Source organism: Jaculus jaculus, chromosome 3, assembly GCF_020740685.1.
Source record: "Jaculus jaculus isolate mJacJac1 chromosome 3, mJacJac1.mat.Y.cur, whole genome shotgun sequence".
In the NCBI taxonomy this organism is placed as follows: domain Eukaryota; kingdom Metazoa; phylum Chordata; class Mammalia; order Rodentia; family Dipodidae; genus Jaculus; species Jaculus jaculus.
The window spans coordinates 86,073,432-86,092,738 of NC_059104.1; the positions used below are offsets into that span (position 1 = coordinate 86,073,432).

General features: G+C 41.4%; 1 protein-coding gene across 5 annotated transcripts in view; it reads right to left on the minus strand.

The window, feature by feature from the left end:
- Fam118b (family with sequence similarity 118 member B) overlaps positions 1-19,307 on the minus strand; it is an 83,100-nt gene that overhangs the window by 24,592 nt on the left and 39,201 nt on the right. For all 5 annotated transcript variants that reach the window (XM_045144792.1, XM_004665465.3, XM_045144789.1 and 2 more), the window contains 2 exons: positions 15,589-15,681; positions 6,307-6,559 (listed from right to left, as the gene is read on the minus strand). In XM_045144792.1, coding sequence (XP_045000727.1) covers positions 6,307-6,559; positions 15,589-15,674 — 339 coding nt within the window. In that variant the 5' untranslated portion in view covers positions 15,675-15,681. The remainder of the gene's footprint in view (positions 1-6,306; positions 6,560-15,588; positions 15,682-19,307) is intronic.

The following is a 19,307-nucleotide window of genomic DNA, read 5'->3' on the forward strand; positions in this document are numbered from 1 at the left end:
TATACCAGTGAATCCATTTGTGTCTGGGTTTTTTTTCTTTTTTTTTGTTGGGAGATTTTTTTAATAACTGGCTGGAATTCCATACTTGTTATAGGTCTATTTAAGTGGTTAATCTCATCTCAATTTAATTTTGGTAGGTCATAGAAAATCATCCATTTCTTTCAGGTTTTCAAACTCAGTGGATTATATGTTCTTAAAGTATGTTCTTGTGATTTTCTGAGTTTATGTTGATTTTTTTCGTCTCAACTTTTATTAATTTATGTCTCTTTCTTTTGGTCAGATTTGCTAAGGGTTTATCAATCTTGTTTATCCTTTCAAAGAACCAACTCTGTTTCACCGATTCTTTGGATTTTTTTGTTTCTATTTTATTAATTTCTGCCCCAATCTTTATTATTTCTTCCTATCTACTCATTTTTGGTTTGCCTTGTTCTTCTTTTTCCAAGGCCTTAAGGTGAAGCATTAAGTTGTTTACTTGTGACCTTTCTAATTCTTAACATAGGCACTTAACTAACCCTAACCCTATTTCCCTCTTAGGACTGCCTTTATTGTGTCCCAAAGGTTTTGGTATGTTGTGTTTTCATTATCATTTGATTCTATGAATTTTTTAAAAAATGTTGTTTATTTTTATTTATTTGAGGGCGACAGAGGGACACAGAGAGAGAGGCAGATAGAGAGGGAGAGAGAATGGGCATGACAGGGCCTTCAGCTACCGCAAATGAACTCCAGATACATGCGCCACTTAGTGCATCTTGCTTACGTGGGTCCTGGGGAATCAAGCCTCGAACGGGGGTCCTTAGGCTTCACAGACAAGTGCTTAACAGCTAAGCCATTTCTCCAGCCCTGCTTTGTTTTTTGAGGTAGGGTCTCACTCTAGCTCATGCTGACCTAGAATTCACTATGTAGTCTCAGGGTGGCCTTGAACTCACAGCAATCCCCCTACCTCTGCCTCCCAAGTTCTGGGATTAAAGGTGTGTGCCACTACACCTGGCTAATTCTATGAATTTTTTTTTTTTGTATTTTCAAGGTAGGGTCTCACTTTAGCTCAGGCTGACCTACAACTCACAATGTAGTTCCAGGCTGGCTTTGAACTCACAGCGATCCTCCTATCTCTGCCTCCCAAGATGCTGGGCTTAAAGGCCCAGCTTCTATGATTTTTTTTTTTTTATTTCCTTCTTGATTCATTCATTGACCCATTCATCATTTAGTACATGAACATGCTTTTGATTCCTATTCATATATACCTAGTAACAGCTTGGTTTTTGAGACCTACTGAATTGCACCATTTTACAATCCCATGAACAAGTATGTGGGTTCCAATTTACCTACATCCTCATCAACATTTGTTATTATCTTCCTATTATTATTATCAGCCATCCCAGTGGGTATGAAATGGTGCCTCCTTGTGGTTCTGGTAGCTCAGGCTGGCTTTGAACTTGTAATACTCTTGCCTCAGCTTCCCTAGTGTTGGGATTACAGACATGTACCATCATACTCAGGTTTTCATTGGCTCTTTGTATATATTTGCTGGAGAAATATCTATTCAAACCTGTCATCATATGAAAATGGGAGAAGGTCTATGGGGAGGGGGAGAATATAGGGTGGGAGAGGAAGGGGAAAAGAGAAACAAAAAAATTGTATGAAAAAAATAACACAAGGGCTGGGACTTGGTTCAGTGGGTAAAGATGATTGCTGGCTTGCAAAGCCTGCTGACCTAGGTTCACTCCCTCATTACCTAGGTAAAGCCAGATGCACAAAGTGGCACGAGTGTCTGAAGTTCATCTGCAATGCCAAGAGGCTTGCCATGCCTATAATTTTTCTCTTCCTACTTATAAGAACATTTAAGAAAGCTGAAGATATGGCTTAGCATTTAAGGCACCTGCCTGCAAAGCCTAAGGGCCCAGGTTTGACTGCCTAGAACCTACATAAGCCATATGCACAAGGTGATGCATGTGCACAAGGTCACACATGAGCACAAGATGGCACATGCATCTGGAGTTCGACTGCAGTGCCTGGAGGACCTGGCATGCTAATTCTCTCTCATAATTTTTTTTTTTAAAAAGGATAGTTAAACCTACTTATCTGTATGTCTGTATGCTAAAATAATTTAACATACTGAAAGCTTTAAGTTTGGCCAGACAGGCCAAATGACCGAACAGGTGCAATAGTGGCAAGTCTTATGGGAGAAACCAACTGTTCTCTAAATGGACTTGAAGCCTGCTCTATGGGAGGGGGTACATGCCTAGTACTAAAAACCTAATCAATAATCCTATGGCAAGGGTGGTCATGAGCCCTAGGAGTGTGATTCCTGCTCCTGTCTGGCTAAATGCCTTTGTTATGCTCACCAAACTGCCCTGTAAGCCCTTTACCTAATATTTATACCCATATATTAATGCTACTCTCAGTTTTGGTTAGAGAGGTTTCTCTTTGCAGGCAGCAGTGACCATTGAGATGACTCAAAAGGCAACACAGGGCTGAGCAGAAGTGACAGAGCAGTATTTAGCACCGAGACATCTCTATCACATCTTCCAAGGTTCAGGCGACATCGACATTGCGGAAGAGGTGGCAAAAAGAATTTATGAACAAAAGAAGGGTAGAACTGCTTACAATGCAATCATTCAGACACAAATTGGTCTTGATACTAGCACTACCTACACAAGACTCTCATAATAGGAGGAAAAGATGAGGACATCAAAATAAAAGAGACTAATGGAGAGAGGGAGGGGATATGATGGAGAGTGGATTTGTGAAGGGGAAAGTGGGGGGGGGGGATTATGGTTTACAGTCTACGGAAGCTGTTGATCAAAAAAGCTACACAAAACCTGTTATTTAAAATTAGATTATTTGCCTTTTGATTAAAGCCCTGCCAAACTTAGGTTAATGCTTTTTTGTAAGAATTTTATACTTTTAGCTCTGATAGTTAGGTGAGGGATCCACTTTGAATTAATCTTTCATATTGTGTGAGATATAATGATTTTCTTTGTTTTGTTTTGCTTTGTTTCCCGAGGTAGGGTCTCACTCTAGCTCAGGCTGCCTTGGAATTCACTATGTAGTTTCAGGGTGGCCTTGAACTCACAGCAATCCTCCTACCTCTGCCTCTGAGTGCTGGGATTAAAGGCATGTGCCACCACACCCAGGGTGGAATGGGCATGCCAGGGCATCTAGCCACTGCAAATAAACTTCATACGCATGTGCCACTGGCTTTATGTGTATACTAGGGAATTGAATCTGGACCATGAGCTATGGCTTTTCAAGCAAGAGCCTTAACCACTGAGCTATCTCTTCAGCCCCCTGGAGAGATAGGATTGCACTATATATACCACCATACATACCGCCCTGACACACACAATCTCATCTGGTCTCAGAAGCTAAGCAGGGTTGTGGTGGTTTGATTCAGGTGTCCCTCATAAACCTAGGTGTTCCCAGCTGATGGGGATTTAGGAATTAACACCTCTTGGAGGTAGTGTATTGTTGGGGGCAGGCTTATGGGTTTTATAACCAGTTTCCCCTTGCCAATGTTTGGCACACTCTCCTGTTGCTACTGTCCACTTGATGTTGGCGAGGAGGTGATGTCCATCCTTTGCTCATGCTGTCATTTTCCTCTGCCATCATGGAGCTTGCCCTCGAGTCTGTAAGCCAAAATAAACCTGCCCCCTGCCCCCATAAGCTGCTCTTGATTCTGCCAGCAATGCAAACCTGATTTCAACAAAGGTTGAGCCTGGCTAATACTTGGATGAGAGACAGGATCTAGTTAGTCTAGGCAGTCCTCCTGTCTTAGCCTCCCAAGTACTGGGTAAGAGGTATGTACCACTATACTAAGCTTCTCAAGAACTTTTTTTTTTTAAATTTTTTTTTTAAATTATTTATTTGAGAGCGACAGACACAGAGAGAAAGACAGATAGAGGGAGAGAGAGAGAATGGGCGCACCAGGGCCTCCAGCCTCTGCAAACGAACTCCAGATGCGTGCGCCCCCTTGTGCATCTGGCTAACGTGGGACCTGGGGAACCAAGCCTCGAACCGGGGTCCTTAGGCTTCTCGGGCAAGCGCTTAACCGCTAAGCCATCTCTCCAGCCCCTCAAGAACTTTTTTTTTGGGGGGTTTTTCAAGGTAAGGTTCCACTCTAGCTCAGGCTGACCTGCAATTCACTCAATAATGTCAGGGTGACCCTGAACTCACTCACAGCGATCCTCCTACCTCTGTCTCCCAAGTGCTGGGATTATCAAGAATTTTTTAAAACCCATCAATTCTGAACCCACTAATTCTGAATTAGAAACAGTGTACCTCAAGAACAAAGAACTGAAAAGAGGAAATGAAAAGTCCTAAGATTCTGTGATGAGTCATGATCCAATAGGAATCTACTTTTAAAGTATTTATTTTATTTTTAATTATCTGTTAGAGAGAGAGAGAGAGAGAGAGAGAGAGAGAGAGAGAGAGAGAGATGGGGAGGGAGGGAGAGAGGGAGAGAGAGAGAGAGAGAAGGAGGGAGGGGGGGCAGATAATGAGACAGAATGGAAGTACTAGGGCCTCCAGCTGCTGCAAACAAACACCAGGCACATGTGCTACCTTGTGCATCTGGCTTATGTGGGTCCTGGGGAAATGAACCCGGGTCCTTTGGCTTTGCAGGCAAGTGCCTCAACTGCTAAGTCATCTCCCCAGCCCACGAATCTACTTTTAAATGTCTACCTTTAAAGCTGTTATGGACATTTTTTCTGTAGTCATGAGGAAAGGGAGGAAACTGTTCACAGGCGACTTTTTAAGAAACAAGATTCAGCGGGGCAAGGAGGCAGAGATAGGAGGATTGCCGTGAGTTCGAGGCCACCCTGAGATTACATAGTGAATTCCAAGTCAGCCTGGGCTAGAGCAAGACCCTACCTTGAAAAAAACAGACAAGCAACAACAAAAAGGAAAACAAGGCTCATATTTTTTCAAGATGCACTTTAATTATTAAGTCTTGGAACAAGTAGGCAAGAGTGTAGTGGTAGAGTACTTGCTTAGAATGTGTATGAACAAGGGCCTTGGGTTTGGTCCCCAGCACACACACAAAAATGTTTTTATCACTATATTATTTCCAAATATATCTCAAGTAAATCCTCATTTATAGTTTGTTTGTATACTAGAGACAGCATCTCATGTAGCTCAGGCTGGCCTCAAACTATATAGCTAAGGAAGACCCTGAACTTTCAATGCTGGATTATAAGCATTTGGTCCCATGCATCCCAGGCTGGTCTAGAACTCACAATTCTACCTTTATCTGAGTGCTGGGATTACAGGCATGTGCCAGTATTTCCAGCACAAGCAAATCCTGATTTGTAAGAACCTTTAAGGCAAAGAAAGATGATGAAATTTTTCATTCAACTCTGTTTAATAAAATTCCTTCTAAATACTTTTGAGTTACTGGCACTAAAATGAACATTAAAGGCACTGGGGATGCAGCTCAGTTGGTAGAGTGCTTGCCTAGCATGCAGGATACCCTGGGCTCAACCCCCAGCACTGCATAAAGCAGACATGGTGACATATGTCTATAATCACAGCACTCAGGAGGTACAGGAAGGAGTATCAGAAGTTTAAGATCATCCTCAGCTATAGCAAATTCAAGGCTAGCCTGGGATATATGAGATCCTATCTCAAAACAACAATATTAAAACAAACTATATCTAGGGCTGGATAGATGGTTCAGCAGTTAAAGGCACTTGCTTGCAAAGCCTGATGATCCATTTTGATTCCTCAGTACACACACAAAGCCAGATGTACAGAGTGGCACACACATCTGAAGTTTGTAGTAGCAGGAGACCCTGGTGCACCCATTCTCTCTCTCTCTTAAATAAATTAAAAAAAATTTTTTAAAGAATTATTTCCAGCTAGGCAAATGGCATATGCTTATAATCCCAGTACTTGGGAGGCTAAGGCAGGACGACTGTAAGTTGGAGGAACAGCCTAGATTGAGCAACAAGATGTTTCCTCAAGAGAAAAATAATATCTAATCTTTTTGATGTTCCCTTAAACTCAAAAATGCCAGGGAATACAGCCTTTAAAGTAATGTTCATAGAAAAAGTAAAAGTACACTTAAAATATAGCAAAAATATATTAGTAGTCTCATTTTTATACATATAAAATTTCCAACATTACACACACCCAGAGTCAAATGGAGTCAAGATAACAACCCTGAGTAGGGCCCATAAACAACTGTTTCTGGAAGAACCAAATGTCATGCAAATATACACGTTATAAATAAGTATTCCCGCTATATTAAGCATGCTAGTCATGATTTTAGGAAATTTCAAATACTATGGTACCCAGGAGACTACTCACAGGAGACAGTTTCTGAATAAGATCATGTGCAACGTGGACAAGGTTCTTATCTTCCTGGAGACATTTCTGAAACTTTTTGCTCTCCTCATCTTCTAGAAGATCAAAGTCAATTGCAGCGTCTAGTAAGGCTTGAATTAATCCCTTCCAGGATTTCAGGGCCGGAACCTGAGGTGCCACAGCAGCACTAATGCCTGTTCCAATCACCAGCACAAGTTCTCGAGGTTTCTTAGTTTTTAAGCTTGGAAGCAGCTTTCTGAAAAAGCACAATATACAACAGTACTGAAACTACAGTAGATGCGAGATGCTTGAAGAGACTACCCAACCAAACTGTAGTTGGCTCTCAGTTTACCAGCTATTAATCCCTTCAGGTGCAAAGATGACAGATAACAGTTTCTGATACTTCTTCAAAGTGGCTTAAATAAAAGACCAGAATATTATGTCAGTGCTTGCTAGAAGACAAACTATTTTCAGAATCCTAAAATAATTTTTTGAAAATCAATTTTCTCTTTCATAGTCCTTCCAACCTAAGAAAACCAGTATCAGAAAAAAGTTCAAATGCATTACTGCTCAGCTGAGTTCTGCCAACTAAGTTATATTTTATAATAATATTAATTTCAAAAGAACATGTGTGATTAGTTTTCCAGAAGGAAAGGATTTTCATACAAATTAAGTTCATACTACTAAGAAATGTGAAAGACATAAAAGTCAACAAAAAAATTAAATCTGAGTTGCAAAAGCATTACTAAAATAAAACCGAGCATGAGACAGACAAAAATGAGGACATATCTGTTTATGGTTTTCTTTAGAAGTAACTACAAAAAGAAAAGAAGAAAAAAGAAACTGAAGTGGTTACCAGGAATCTGCAAACACCGGTGCCTCACACACTAATAAACAAAGGATATAATACCATGTGAAAACTCCGTTTCTTTATTGCTGTGTAAGCACAGATTTCTGTCCCGAAGCTCTATGTGAAAGCATGGGTACAATTTTGTTTTGGTTCCCCTCTCCTTTTTTCACTGGAGACATTACATTAAAATCACTACTTGCCTTGTCCAAACTCTTTCCCCAAATAATAAATGAGCAGAAATACGATCAGCATTTTGATAAAACCCAAGAAATCTAGATACTTTGAAGCCTTGAGAAACTTGAGAGTTTGGAGAAACCTCAGAATTGCCTTTCCAATGCTTATCGACACTCATTCAACAAGTAGGAAAATCTGTAAACCTCAGATACATACAGGTACGAGGAATACATCTATGTCCAACTCAGTTTGCCCACTGTAAAATACTGTTAACAGACATTACAAGCAAATTATGAGATATGTTTCAGTAAGAGAAATCAAGATGGTGAATGAAAACAGGGTGCGGAGGTACATGTCTGTAATCTTAGCACTTGGGAGATAGAGGTAGGAAGATCAGGACTTTGAGGTAAGTCATGTGAGGGAGGATCAGTCCCAAACACACAAGTAATATACAAATAAACAAAGGAAAGTTCCGAGGAGCTGGCAAGAAGGTGCTCAGCAGGAATGGCAGGGTAAGGACAGGTTAGTGGGGGCTGAATATAATCAAAATACCTTATATACATTTATGAATTTATGAAAAATAATATTTTTAAAAGCTGATGTGGTATAGGCTTGTAATTCCACCACTGGGGAGGTGGAGACAGATGGATCCCTTGGGCAAACTTCAGGATAATAAGTAACCCTGTCTTAAAAAAAGCTGGAGCTGGGGAGATGGCTCAACACTTAAAGGTGCCTGCTTACAAAGCCTGCCAATGAGACCCTGTCTCACAAAGAAATATTAACAGTTATATTTTACTTGCTATTCTTACCAAACAGCTAAATAACAGTCACCTAGGAAGACAACATGGGAAGGGAAAGAAGCACCTGGTTCTAGAATTCCTACATGGCTGGGTGCCAGAAACCTGAACACAGCTGAGACAGTATTTCCTAGGACATATCTCTAGCTAGGATATTAATGAAAAACAACCAGCTGGGCATGGTGGTGCACACATTTAATCTCATCACTTGGAAGGCAGAGATAGGACCATCATTGTGAGTTTGAATTCCAAGTCAGCCTGGGCTAGGGTAAAACCCTACCTCAAAAAAAACAAAAAACAAAACAAAAAAACCATCAGTCAACTATGCCAGATTATTTATCATCTTAGCATGCTTTCCCCTTAAATCTAAACAATGTAATTCATAAAATTTTCTTAAAATTTCATTTACAAAAGGAAATTCTCTGAGAAAATTAAGAAAACAAGCTCATAATTAATTTTAAACCTTAGTTTTCTATGTATGTGTGTTTGAGACAAGGTCTCAGGTAGCTCAGGCTAACCTTGAACACCTGATCTTCATACCTCCACCTCCCAAGTGCTGAACTTACATGGTTGTCATGCCTGCCTGGCTCAAATTTTACTTAAACTCTGCTTAATCTTTAAGCTGTTATAAATTACATCTTTTCCTTTTCCTTTTCTTTGTCCCCCCTCCCACCCCCCCGCGGTAGGATTTCCCTCTAGCCCAGGCTGACCTGGAATTCACAATGTCGTCTCAGGGTGGCCTTGCACTTATGGCAATCCTCCTACCTCGGCTGCCCAAGTGCTGGGACTAAAGGCGTGAGCCACCACACCCGCCTTTTCTTTTCTTTTTAAAAACCTTTTTAACCCCAGGTCAGCCTGGGCTAGAGTGAAATCCTACCTTGAAAAACAAAAACAAACAAAAATATTTTATTTATTAGAGATACAGCAATAGAGAGCAAGAGAAAGAATGAGCATACTAGGCCTCTAGCCACTGCAAATGAACTTGAGAAGCAGGTACCACCATGTGCATCTGGCTTAAGTGGTTACTAGAGAATCGAATCTGAGTCCTTAGGCTTAGCAGGCAAGTGCCTTAACTGCTAAGCCATCTTGTCAGCCCTCTTTGTTTTTTGTTTCTTGAGGTAGGATGCTGCTCAAGCCCAGGCATACCTGGAATTCACTATGTAGTCCTGGACTGGTCTTGAACTCACAGGGATCCTCCTATTTCTGCTTCCTGAGTACCTAAATTACATCCCTTGATAAATGAAATATAACTTAGAAAACCACAGAATCATATGTATATGTGTGTGTGCACGTATATTGTAATGACACTTAAATGTAACTTTCTTGAGAAGTATGCATGCACCCATCTTTGTTTCTTTATTGTACACTTCCTTTCCTTAAGCCTGCCCCTCCCAGCCATCCCTGTACTTAAATTTACACTGTGTACTATCTTAACTTAATAAACTCACTAAATTTGTTTCATTCATTCTGTCTTGTCCTGAAATTATTTTATGTACTACAGTCAAGAATCTGGCTTTAACTGAGTGAAGGTCCCTAAGTGGGGAACTCTTCCGGCTGGCTGCAGTGCTGAGCTGTGTCTCCCTGTCGCAAGTGACAGCACACATACGTAAAGAACAGAATAGAACAACAGGACAGTGGAACGGATGTCAGAGGCAACAGCATTTTAGAAGCTATAGCAGGAAACACAATTCCCTCGGTAGAACCTTGGGGAATGCATGTGAAGCTGGTGCTGAAACCCAGCTGCAAGTCTTTCAAGAACACTCAAGACAAAAGCTTGCCTTCTGGACAGAGTAAGCCATGTGCTGCAGTCAGGTCTGCATTTCTGGCAGAAAATACCAGACCAAGAGCAGCTTGTGGGGGAAAAAATGGTTTACTTTGGCTTACAGTCTCAAGGGGAAGCTCCACAATGGTAGGGGAAATGATGGCATGAGCAGAGGGTAGACATTACCTCCTGGCCAACATTAGATGGACAACAGGAACAGGAGAGAGTACTAACTTACCAGGCAAAGGAAACTGGCTACAACACCTATCAACCTGCCTTCAAAAATATACTGCCTCCAGGAGGTGTTAATTCCCAAATTGCCATCAGCTGGGGACCCAGCACTCAGAACACCTAAGTTTATGGGGGACACCAAATCAAAACACCACACCATAGAACTCTGTACTCTGAAGGAGAGATTAAGTATGAACCTCTGTATGTAATCTAAGACTTTTTCTAACCACTTCCCCTAGGGCAAGGTTCTCAGACACTAGGATTTAACTTTTCCCCTGTAGCTCACTCCATATCCAGTCAGAAGATGGGAGAATTCCTCTTTGGGGAAAAATGGTCAGTATAGACAGGTGGAAGATCCTCAACTGTCCAGGCATCATACACAGAGGGAAGTTCATTAGCACACACATACAGACTCTTGGTTTTTCTAAATTTAAAATGGGCACACCAGGGACTCTAGCCACTGCAAATCAACTCCACACATGCCCCTTTATATATTTGGCTTATGTGGGTACTTACTGGGGAATCAAACTTGGGTCCTTTGCAAACAAGCACTTTAAGCACTAAGCTATCCTTCCAACCCCCAGACTCTTTTTAAAAATATATATTTTATTTATTTGAGAGAGAGAGACAGACACATACAGTGAGTATGGGTGTGTCAGGGCCCCCTGCCTCTGCAACCAAACTCCAGACGCATGTGACACTTTGAAAATCTGGCTTTATGCGGTGTTGCAGTCCAGTTCGCATTGCTGGTAGAAATCACCCAACCAAGAGCAGCTTCTGGGAAAAAGAGGTTTATTTGGCTTACAGTCTCGAGGGGAAGCTCCACGATGGCAGGGGAAAACGATGGCATGAGCAGAGGGTGGACATCACCCCCTGGCCAACAGAAGATGGACCACAGCAACAGGAGGGTGTGCCAAACACTGGCATGGGGAAACTGGCTATAAAGCCCATAAGCCTGCCCCCAACAATATACTCCCTCCAGGAGGCATTAATTCCCAAATATCCATCAGCTGGGAACCTAGCATTCAGAACACCTAAGTTTATGGGGGACACCTGAATCAAACCACCACATTCCGCCCCTGGCCCCCATAAACTGATATCCATACATGATGTAAAATACAATGCATTCAGTCTGACTTTAAAAGTCCCCATAGTTTTTATCAATTCCAATGATGTTCATACATCCCCATAGTTCAAGATCTTTTAACTGAGCCATAATACCAAAATATAATCTCAAAAAACCCATAATGGCACAGAATAAATATTCACACTGCAAAAGATAGCATTGGGCAAAGCAAAGAAACATTCAACCAATACAAGATTTAAAACAACCAGGGCAAACATCAAACTCTGTAGCTTCAAGTCCAGGAACTCTAGCCAGTGACAAATCTTCAAGTCCGGTAATTCTAACCAGCAACAAGTCTCTGGCATTCCAATTCCACCCCTCCAGCTAGGCTACTCACAGTCCTGGAAAACTTCATCGGGGCCGGCAGCTCCTCGGCAGCCATCTCATGGACCCGGCATCTCCACTGGGTCTCCACTGCAAGCCACGGTTCATCCTCATGGCCCCATGAGGTCTCTATGCAGGCAACCAGCAAACCCGCTTCACACTGCCCATGGCCATTTCCAAAACACAAGACCGTGTTGCAAACTCAATGACCCTCTTTCCAGCATTTCTTATACTCCACAATACCAGGTAGGGTGCCAATTTGTTAATCCAGGGGGGAATAAAGCAGACTTTGAAGAACAGGACTCCTTGAGCACTCAGGCCCCTTCAAAAGAGTCTACATTCTTCTTGTTGCCTCAGCGCAGGTCAGCTAGCCCAGTCTCAAAGGTTGTAATGTCTCAGTTGCAGCTGAACGGGCAATAGTTCACCCAAAGATTTTTCTTTCTGTGCCATATCCCTCTGCACACACCAGTTCATTTCTACGCAAAGCAACCCTGCACAACTTCTCAGGACATGGGCACAAGAGCAAGCTTCTCACACAAACTGCTAGCCCAGTCCAGGCAAAGCTTTTTCTCACCCTCATAAGCCAAACCTCACAGTCCATAGTTCTTACTGCCTTCAGGTCTTTCAGCTCTGACCAGATTAGTCCATCAGGCTGTACTTACAGTACTGCAAGGCATCTCTTCTCTTAGGCCAAGATTTCAACTCCTTCCACATTCCTCTTGAAAATCAGCTACAAAAGGCTGAAGCCACATAGTCAGGTGTCCAGCAGCAACCCCACTCCTCGGTACCACTTTACTGTTGCAGTCCGGTTCGCACTGCTGGTAGAAATCACCCAACCAAGAGCAGCTTCTGGGAAAAAGAGGTTTATTTGGCTTACAGGCTCGAGGGGAAGCTCCACGAAGGCAGGGGAAAACGATGGCATGAGCAGAGGGTGGACATCACCCCCTGGCCAACAGAAGATGGACCACAGCAACAGGAGGGTGTGCCAAACACTGGCATGGGGAAACTGGCTATACAGCCCATAAGCCTGCCCCCAACAATATACTCCCTCCAGGAGGCATTAATTCCCAAATATCCATCAGCTGGGAACCTAGCATTCAGAACACCTAAGTTTATGGGGGACACCTGAATCAAACCACCACATGCGGGTAGTGAGGAATTAAACATGGGTGATCCAGTTTGCACGCAAGTACCTTTAACTACCAAGCAACCTCCCCAGCCCTCATACAAACTCTTGGTTGCTTTTTACTGTCTTTTCTTAACCATGAGCAGACAAACAATGGTCAATTCACACCTGCAACATGCACATACTATGAGCTTTACACACAAACAGCAGGCAGAGAGGAATCACTTGGGAATCTGAGGCAGGACAACATTTAGAAGCCAGTCTGGGTTACATAGTAACACCCTTTCTTCAAAATACAAAAGCAATAAAGGCAAATAAGAAAAAAAATTAAAAATATACCAGAAATTAAAAAAAATAAACCTGTAACATAAAACAAAACTTCCAAGAAAACAGAACTGATAAAATAAAAAAGCAGCCAGGTAGGGTGGCACATGCCTACAATTTGAGCTCTCAGAGGCTGATGAAGGACTGAAAGTTGGAGGCTACAATGAGCTGTTGGGAGGGAAGGAGATATCTTAAGGACTCAGGAAGCCATAATAGGCCTCAGAATCATCAACAGGCCTAAGTTTCTGCTCCATCAATAGGCCTAAGTTTCTGCTTCCCATCAAGGTCAGTTTCCTGATAAGGGAATGGACTGTCTGCACCATGCCTTCCTGTGGTCATAGATAAGTTTTCTCAAAATAAGTTTGCTTAAAGTTCTTTGATACATATAGTCAATCACAATAAATGTTACCTAATCTGCTTAGAATTCCTCTAGCCCCTTGCCCACCAGCATCCTAAGCCTATCAGAAAAATACAGGTGCAGTTACTGCTTCACTCAACCAATCATGTATCTATTCCCCTACTTTGTTCAAATCCCTATAAAAACCCTGCCCCCTGCTGCTCAGGGCTCTTGAACGGATCCACTGCACTGGTGAAGTCAAGAGTCTGAGCTTAAGCCCAAAATAAAGCTCCTTGCTTTTGCATTGGTTCTCCTTGGTGGTTACTGGAGGGGGCAGAAAAGTGGGCATAGCAATATCAAGAAAAATATAAGAAAACTAATCCAGAAGCTCCAACATCTGAATAATAAGTGTTTTTACAGACAAAAAAAGTGGAACGAGCTTGAAAAAACTACAGTATCTAGATTCATAAGAAAACACATTGTGAACGTTCATGTTTCTGAGAAGAAAATGGTCTTTACAAGCTTCAGGGAGCAAAGGCAAAGAAAGAAACCACACAATACAAGTGACTGGTGTCATGGTTTGGATCTTGGAAAGGCTAGGCTCAGTGCTGAAGGCTTGGTTTCCAGGGAGCAGTGTTCAAAGGTGGGGCTTTTGGAAGATGATTGGATCGAGGGCTCTGACCTCCTGGATTTATTGATGGATTCATCATGTAATGGCATTACTGGAAGGTGGTGGGAAGTCTTTAACATGGGTCCTCGTGAAGGAAATGGGCCACTAGAAATGTGACCTGAAAGAATAGAACTTATTCCTGGACCTTCCTCGCTGGCTCTCACTTATTCCTGGTAGTCATGAGGTGAAGAGGTCTGATCTCTAACATATGCTGCCTGCATGCTGTTCTACCAAACAACAGCCTAAAACAATGGAGGGAGTAGATCATAGACTAGAATCTCCGAAGCTGTTAGAACAGAGTAGCAATTGTGGCAGAGATACTTAGGTATTTGCAGAGAAATGACTGCTACTGTCAAAACTCTAAGAAAGAAAGTGTCTCCTACCTGAAATTCTATACTCATCTATATCATCAAATAACTCTAAGTATATGATCAAGACATTTATTATTTCCAATAGTTGTTTTTCTAGGAATCCTTACTAAGGAAGCTACATAAGGATATGTTCAGCAAAATGAAGGCATATAACAAAAACGAAGACAGGAGATGAACAACTGTCTAGAGTGAAGTGAATTCCAGGGTAAGAATCAATGAAAACAAACTAGCAAGTCTGATGTCTTTTGGCAAATGTAGATTTATTCTGTCACAGTGTTTGAGGGAAAATTCAAAGGTACACAAAGACAAAAAGAAAACAAACAAGCAAAAAAAAAAAAAAAAAAAAACAAAAAAAACTTCAAGAGTCTTCAGTACCAGAGGAAAAAAACAGGCATGAAAAGAAACATAACACTAGGCTTAGCTTTTAACATTTTATACAGTTATAATAATGTTAAATATGTAAAACTAGTTGAATCAAACACTGAAATAAATATGAGGGGAAAATGAGAAAACATATGTAACATTAATATCTGAATCTTTTCCCCCAATAATTGGAAATAAATATCCCTCCCCCAGTGCAGCAGTGCATATACAGCATTTGAAAATGTGAGTCACAAAGTACAAGCCTGGAATCTCAGCATCCAGAGACTGAGGCAAGAGTTCAGTCCAGGCTGGGCTATGTAAGAAGACCCTACCTCAGAGAAATCAGAATTTATTATCTCTGAGGAGTAGGGCAATGTGAACTTGACGTACAAGGTCTGGGGCAATGGCTCAGAGAGTCACAGCACTGCTGTAGAAGTGTGAGGACCTGAGTCTGATCTCCAGTACTCATGTAACAAGCCAGGCATGATCTGTAACCCCAGAGCTGAGGACAGAGGAAACAGGATGATCAAAACTGTGAGCCCAAGGTCCAATGAGACCCCGTCTCAAGAAAATAATCCAGAAGAGTGACCTGACATCTTCCTCTGGCCTCCATGAATGCACATATACACACTCACACAGAAAACCTAAATACATACATTACCTTAATAGAAAACATTAAATCCAAACTAAAAATAATGCAGTTTTAAAGATGAAGGTCAATACTGATTAGTGAGAACATCTATAACACTGGGTCAATTCATTCTTTTTCTTTACCTCCCACTAATAGTAAGTGGTAATTTTCTGTTCCTCTGGTTCTTTCTTTTGTTTACCTGGGCTTTTTGGTGGGGGGTTCGCCATCACTGAAGAATCCAAAAATCTCGTCTATATCAGAGGCCTGGCTCCCTGTAGAAGCCATCCAGTTTCTAAAATAGATTAAACACCATGTACCATGATTAGATCTGTAAAGTATATAATTTACAATAGCACATACATTAAGCAGTTTGAATAAACCATGTACTCTTTAAAGGCATTGTGGAAATATTCTCTGTTTAACAGAAATCCATTAATTCAGGAGCACTCCAAACTTAAGGAAGTATATTAGCCTACAGGAAGTAGCCTCAAATTTATAGGACTTTGGTGCTATATACTGCCATTTTGCTGTTCTATTCCTAACAGCTTCTCTCATCAATCACCCAAAACAAAAACACCAGAAACAAATTATCAATATCAACTCATATAAGTTATTAGTTGTTACTTTATAGAGCTTAAGAAATACCTGTGATAGGTCCCCAGAGGGCGCAGAAAGGTAGCAAGATCCAAGGAGATAAACCACCCCTCCCATCTCAGTCAAGGCCCAGGTGAAACCTCAGAGGAAGTGGGGAGATGAGCAAGAGTGCTGGTTCTGTGGTGAGCCTGACAAATCAGCGCCAGTGTGAAGGAGACAGATACTGAGGATACTCAACACCTACCAAAGTAGAAGTTCAGAGGCTCCTGAGAGCTCATCACTGAAGTAGACTTAAAACTCACCAAGGCTCAGAGAGTTTTGTGGAAGAGAGGGCGGAAAGATTGTAAGAGCCACAGGTTGGGATGTCATGCCCAGGGGCACTGCCTCCCTCGAAATAACTGACTGCTGCTTCCACAACGCTATGGGGAATACCAGGAAACTAATGAGGAGGATGCCCAGCAGAATGGTGGCAGGGAGGAGGGAAAAGATGGCACCAACACATGATGTATCCACCCAAAGCACATTTTTAATTAAAAAAAAAAAAAAGAAATACTTGGGATACCTTTTCCACATGAGTTTGGGAATTACATATATAAAAATAACCCATGGAGAAGTATGCCAATAGCTTCCAATTATCCATTTACATTTGCCTAAAGAAATCTCTGCGTCAAGAAGAGAATAAGCAGGACTGAAGAGATGGTTCAGTGGTTAAAGACATTTGCTTTCAAAGACTAGTGGTCCTAGGTTCAATTCCTCGGTACCCACGTAAAAGCCAGATGCAAAAAGGGGCACATGCGTCTGGAATTTGTTTGCAGTGACAGGAAACCCTGGCATGTCCATATTCACTCTCTCAAATAACCAATAAATAAAATACTTTTTAAGTGAAGAGGTGTGCATACCAAGAAACAGAGCTTAATTAATTTGCAAGAAGAGAAAAAAAATGAATATGAATAAATGAATGAGAAGGGGTATGCCAGGGCCTCTTGCCACTGCAAAAGAATTCCTGATGCGTGTGCCTGGCTTTACATGGGTACTGGGGAATAGAACCTGGGCTGTGGGGCTTTGCAAGCAATGCACCTTTAACCATTCAGACATTTCTCCAGCTCCAAAACTTTTTCTTCTCCAAATTTTATTTATGGGGGGGGGACAGATCGAGAGAATGGGCCTCTAGCCACTGCAAATGAACTCTAGACGCTTGTGCCACCCTGTGCATCAGCTTTTATGTGGGTACAGGGGAACTGAACATGAGTCCTTAGGCTTTGTAGGCAAGTGCATTAACCACTAAGCCATCTCCCCAGTACCCCAAATATTTTTTTCGAGGTAGGGTTTCATTATAGTCCAGGCTGACCTTGGAATTCACTATGTAGTCTCAGGGTTCCAGGCTTGGAACTCACAGTGATCCTCCTTCCTCTGCCTCTGGAGTGTTAGTGAGTGTGCTCAGCCTAAAAATATATTTTTTAAAGAATGGAATAAGCACTACTAATTTGCTCATTGTTAAGACATTCCTGGTTACTCAGCAACTGTATCCTCACAGGCAGCAGACATGACTAGAGATAAACATGGACTTTTAGATCCAGTCACTGGGATAAGGTAGAAAAATCTATTTATTTACTTTGGATTTTCAAGGTAGGGTCTCACCCTAGCCCAGGCTGACCTGGAATTCACTATGGAGTACCAGGCTGACCTTGAACTCATAGCAATCCTTCTACCTCTGACTCCTGAGTGCTGGGATTAAAGCCATGAGCCACCACACCTGACTAAGGATAGAGAAATAAACAAGCAAAAATGTATGAAAAGGGGGTTGGAGAGATGGCTTAGCGGTTAAGGCATTTGCCCACAAAGCCAAAGGATCCTGGTTCAACTCTCCAGGACCTACGTAAGCCAGATGCACAAGGGGGCACATGCACCTGGAGTTTGTCTGCAGCAGCTGGAGGCCCTGGTGTGCCCATTCTCTCTCTCTCTCCCCCTGCCTCTTTCTCTCTCAAATAAATAAATTAGGGGGAAAAAAAAAAGAGTTAAAAAATGTATGGAAGGGGCTGCAGAGATGGCTCAGCAATTAAGGCTTTTGTTTGCCTGCAAAACCTAATGACCCAGGTTTGATTACCCAGCACCCACATAAAGCCAAATGCACAAAGGGGCACATGCATCTGGAATTTGTTTGCAGTTACTGGAGGTCCTGGTGTGTCTATTCTCTCTGCCTGTAAATAAATAAAGTATTTTTAAAAATACACGAAAGGCAACTATGTTATAACTAGCAAAAGAATTACTACATATCAGAATAGGAATTACAAAGGGAAGTTTTAACTGCTCAAAACTTTAGTAAAATTGTGAAATTCAAGGACTAACAATAATATTTTAAATAGACAATATAGAAGATAACATATACAACTAGTTTTGGATATTTTATCATGCTCTACTGTTAGTATTCAAAAGGAACCAAGTTATTAATGATTGTAAATTTACGGTTGGAGAGGTGGCTTAGCAGGTAAGGTGCTTGCCTGCAAAGCTAAAGGACCCAGGTTCCATTCCCCTGCACCCATGTAAGCCACCAGATGCACAAGATGGAAATGCATCTGGGGTTCATTTGCAGTGGCTGAATGCCTTGGCGTGCCTCTTATCTCTCTGTCTCTCTCTGCCTCTGTATCTCTCAAAAAAATAAATAAAAATAAAATATTTTTAAAAGAAGAAAAAGAAAATTTACTCCTAGGAATATTTTCTCCTTTATTAAATCATGAAGTGTGTTGAATTATTATTTTTTTCTGGTAAACACGGCTCTATTTCTTACTCCTGTTTTCTATCTCACATGCTATAATCTTTGTTTGATATCAGTCATTAGGCAAATGAGAATCATAAAATCACAAAACTTGGAAAACATAATGGTATATCCATAACCCCACAGTTAATATTGATAACCTCACTATAACAAGGACGGGAGGGGGTGGGAATGTAAGAGTGTAACATGATGGGACTATGACCAATATGTAATATGTTCATACAGTAAAGTTCTCACTTAAAATAAAAAGATAGCCAGATATCACTTATGTCTTTATGGAGGCATGAACATCCCCTGATTAGATAGTATTAAAAAAATGTTAAGTCTTACTAAAATACCATTTTTTTCAAGCCTCTTATATTTTAAATGGCCATCATTTTCAGACAGTATACAGGACCATAAAGGTGAGGTGGCCAACAAATTCTTGATTGTGAGAATGAATGGAGCAATAGAGGAAAAAGGAGATGGGTACAGGGAATCCAGGGATTAAAGCAGATTTAAGAGACATATCAGAACTGGGCATGGTGGCACACACCTTTAATACTAGCACT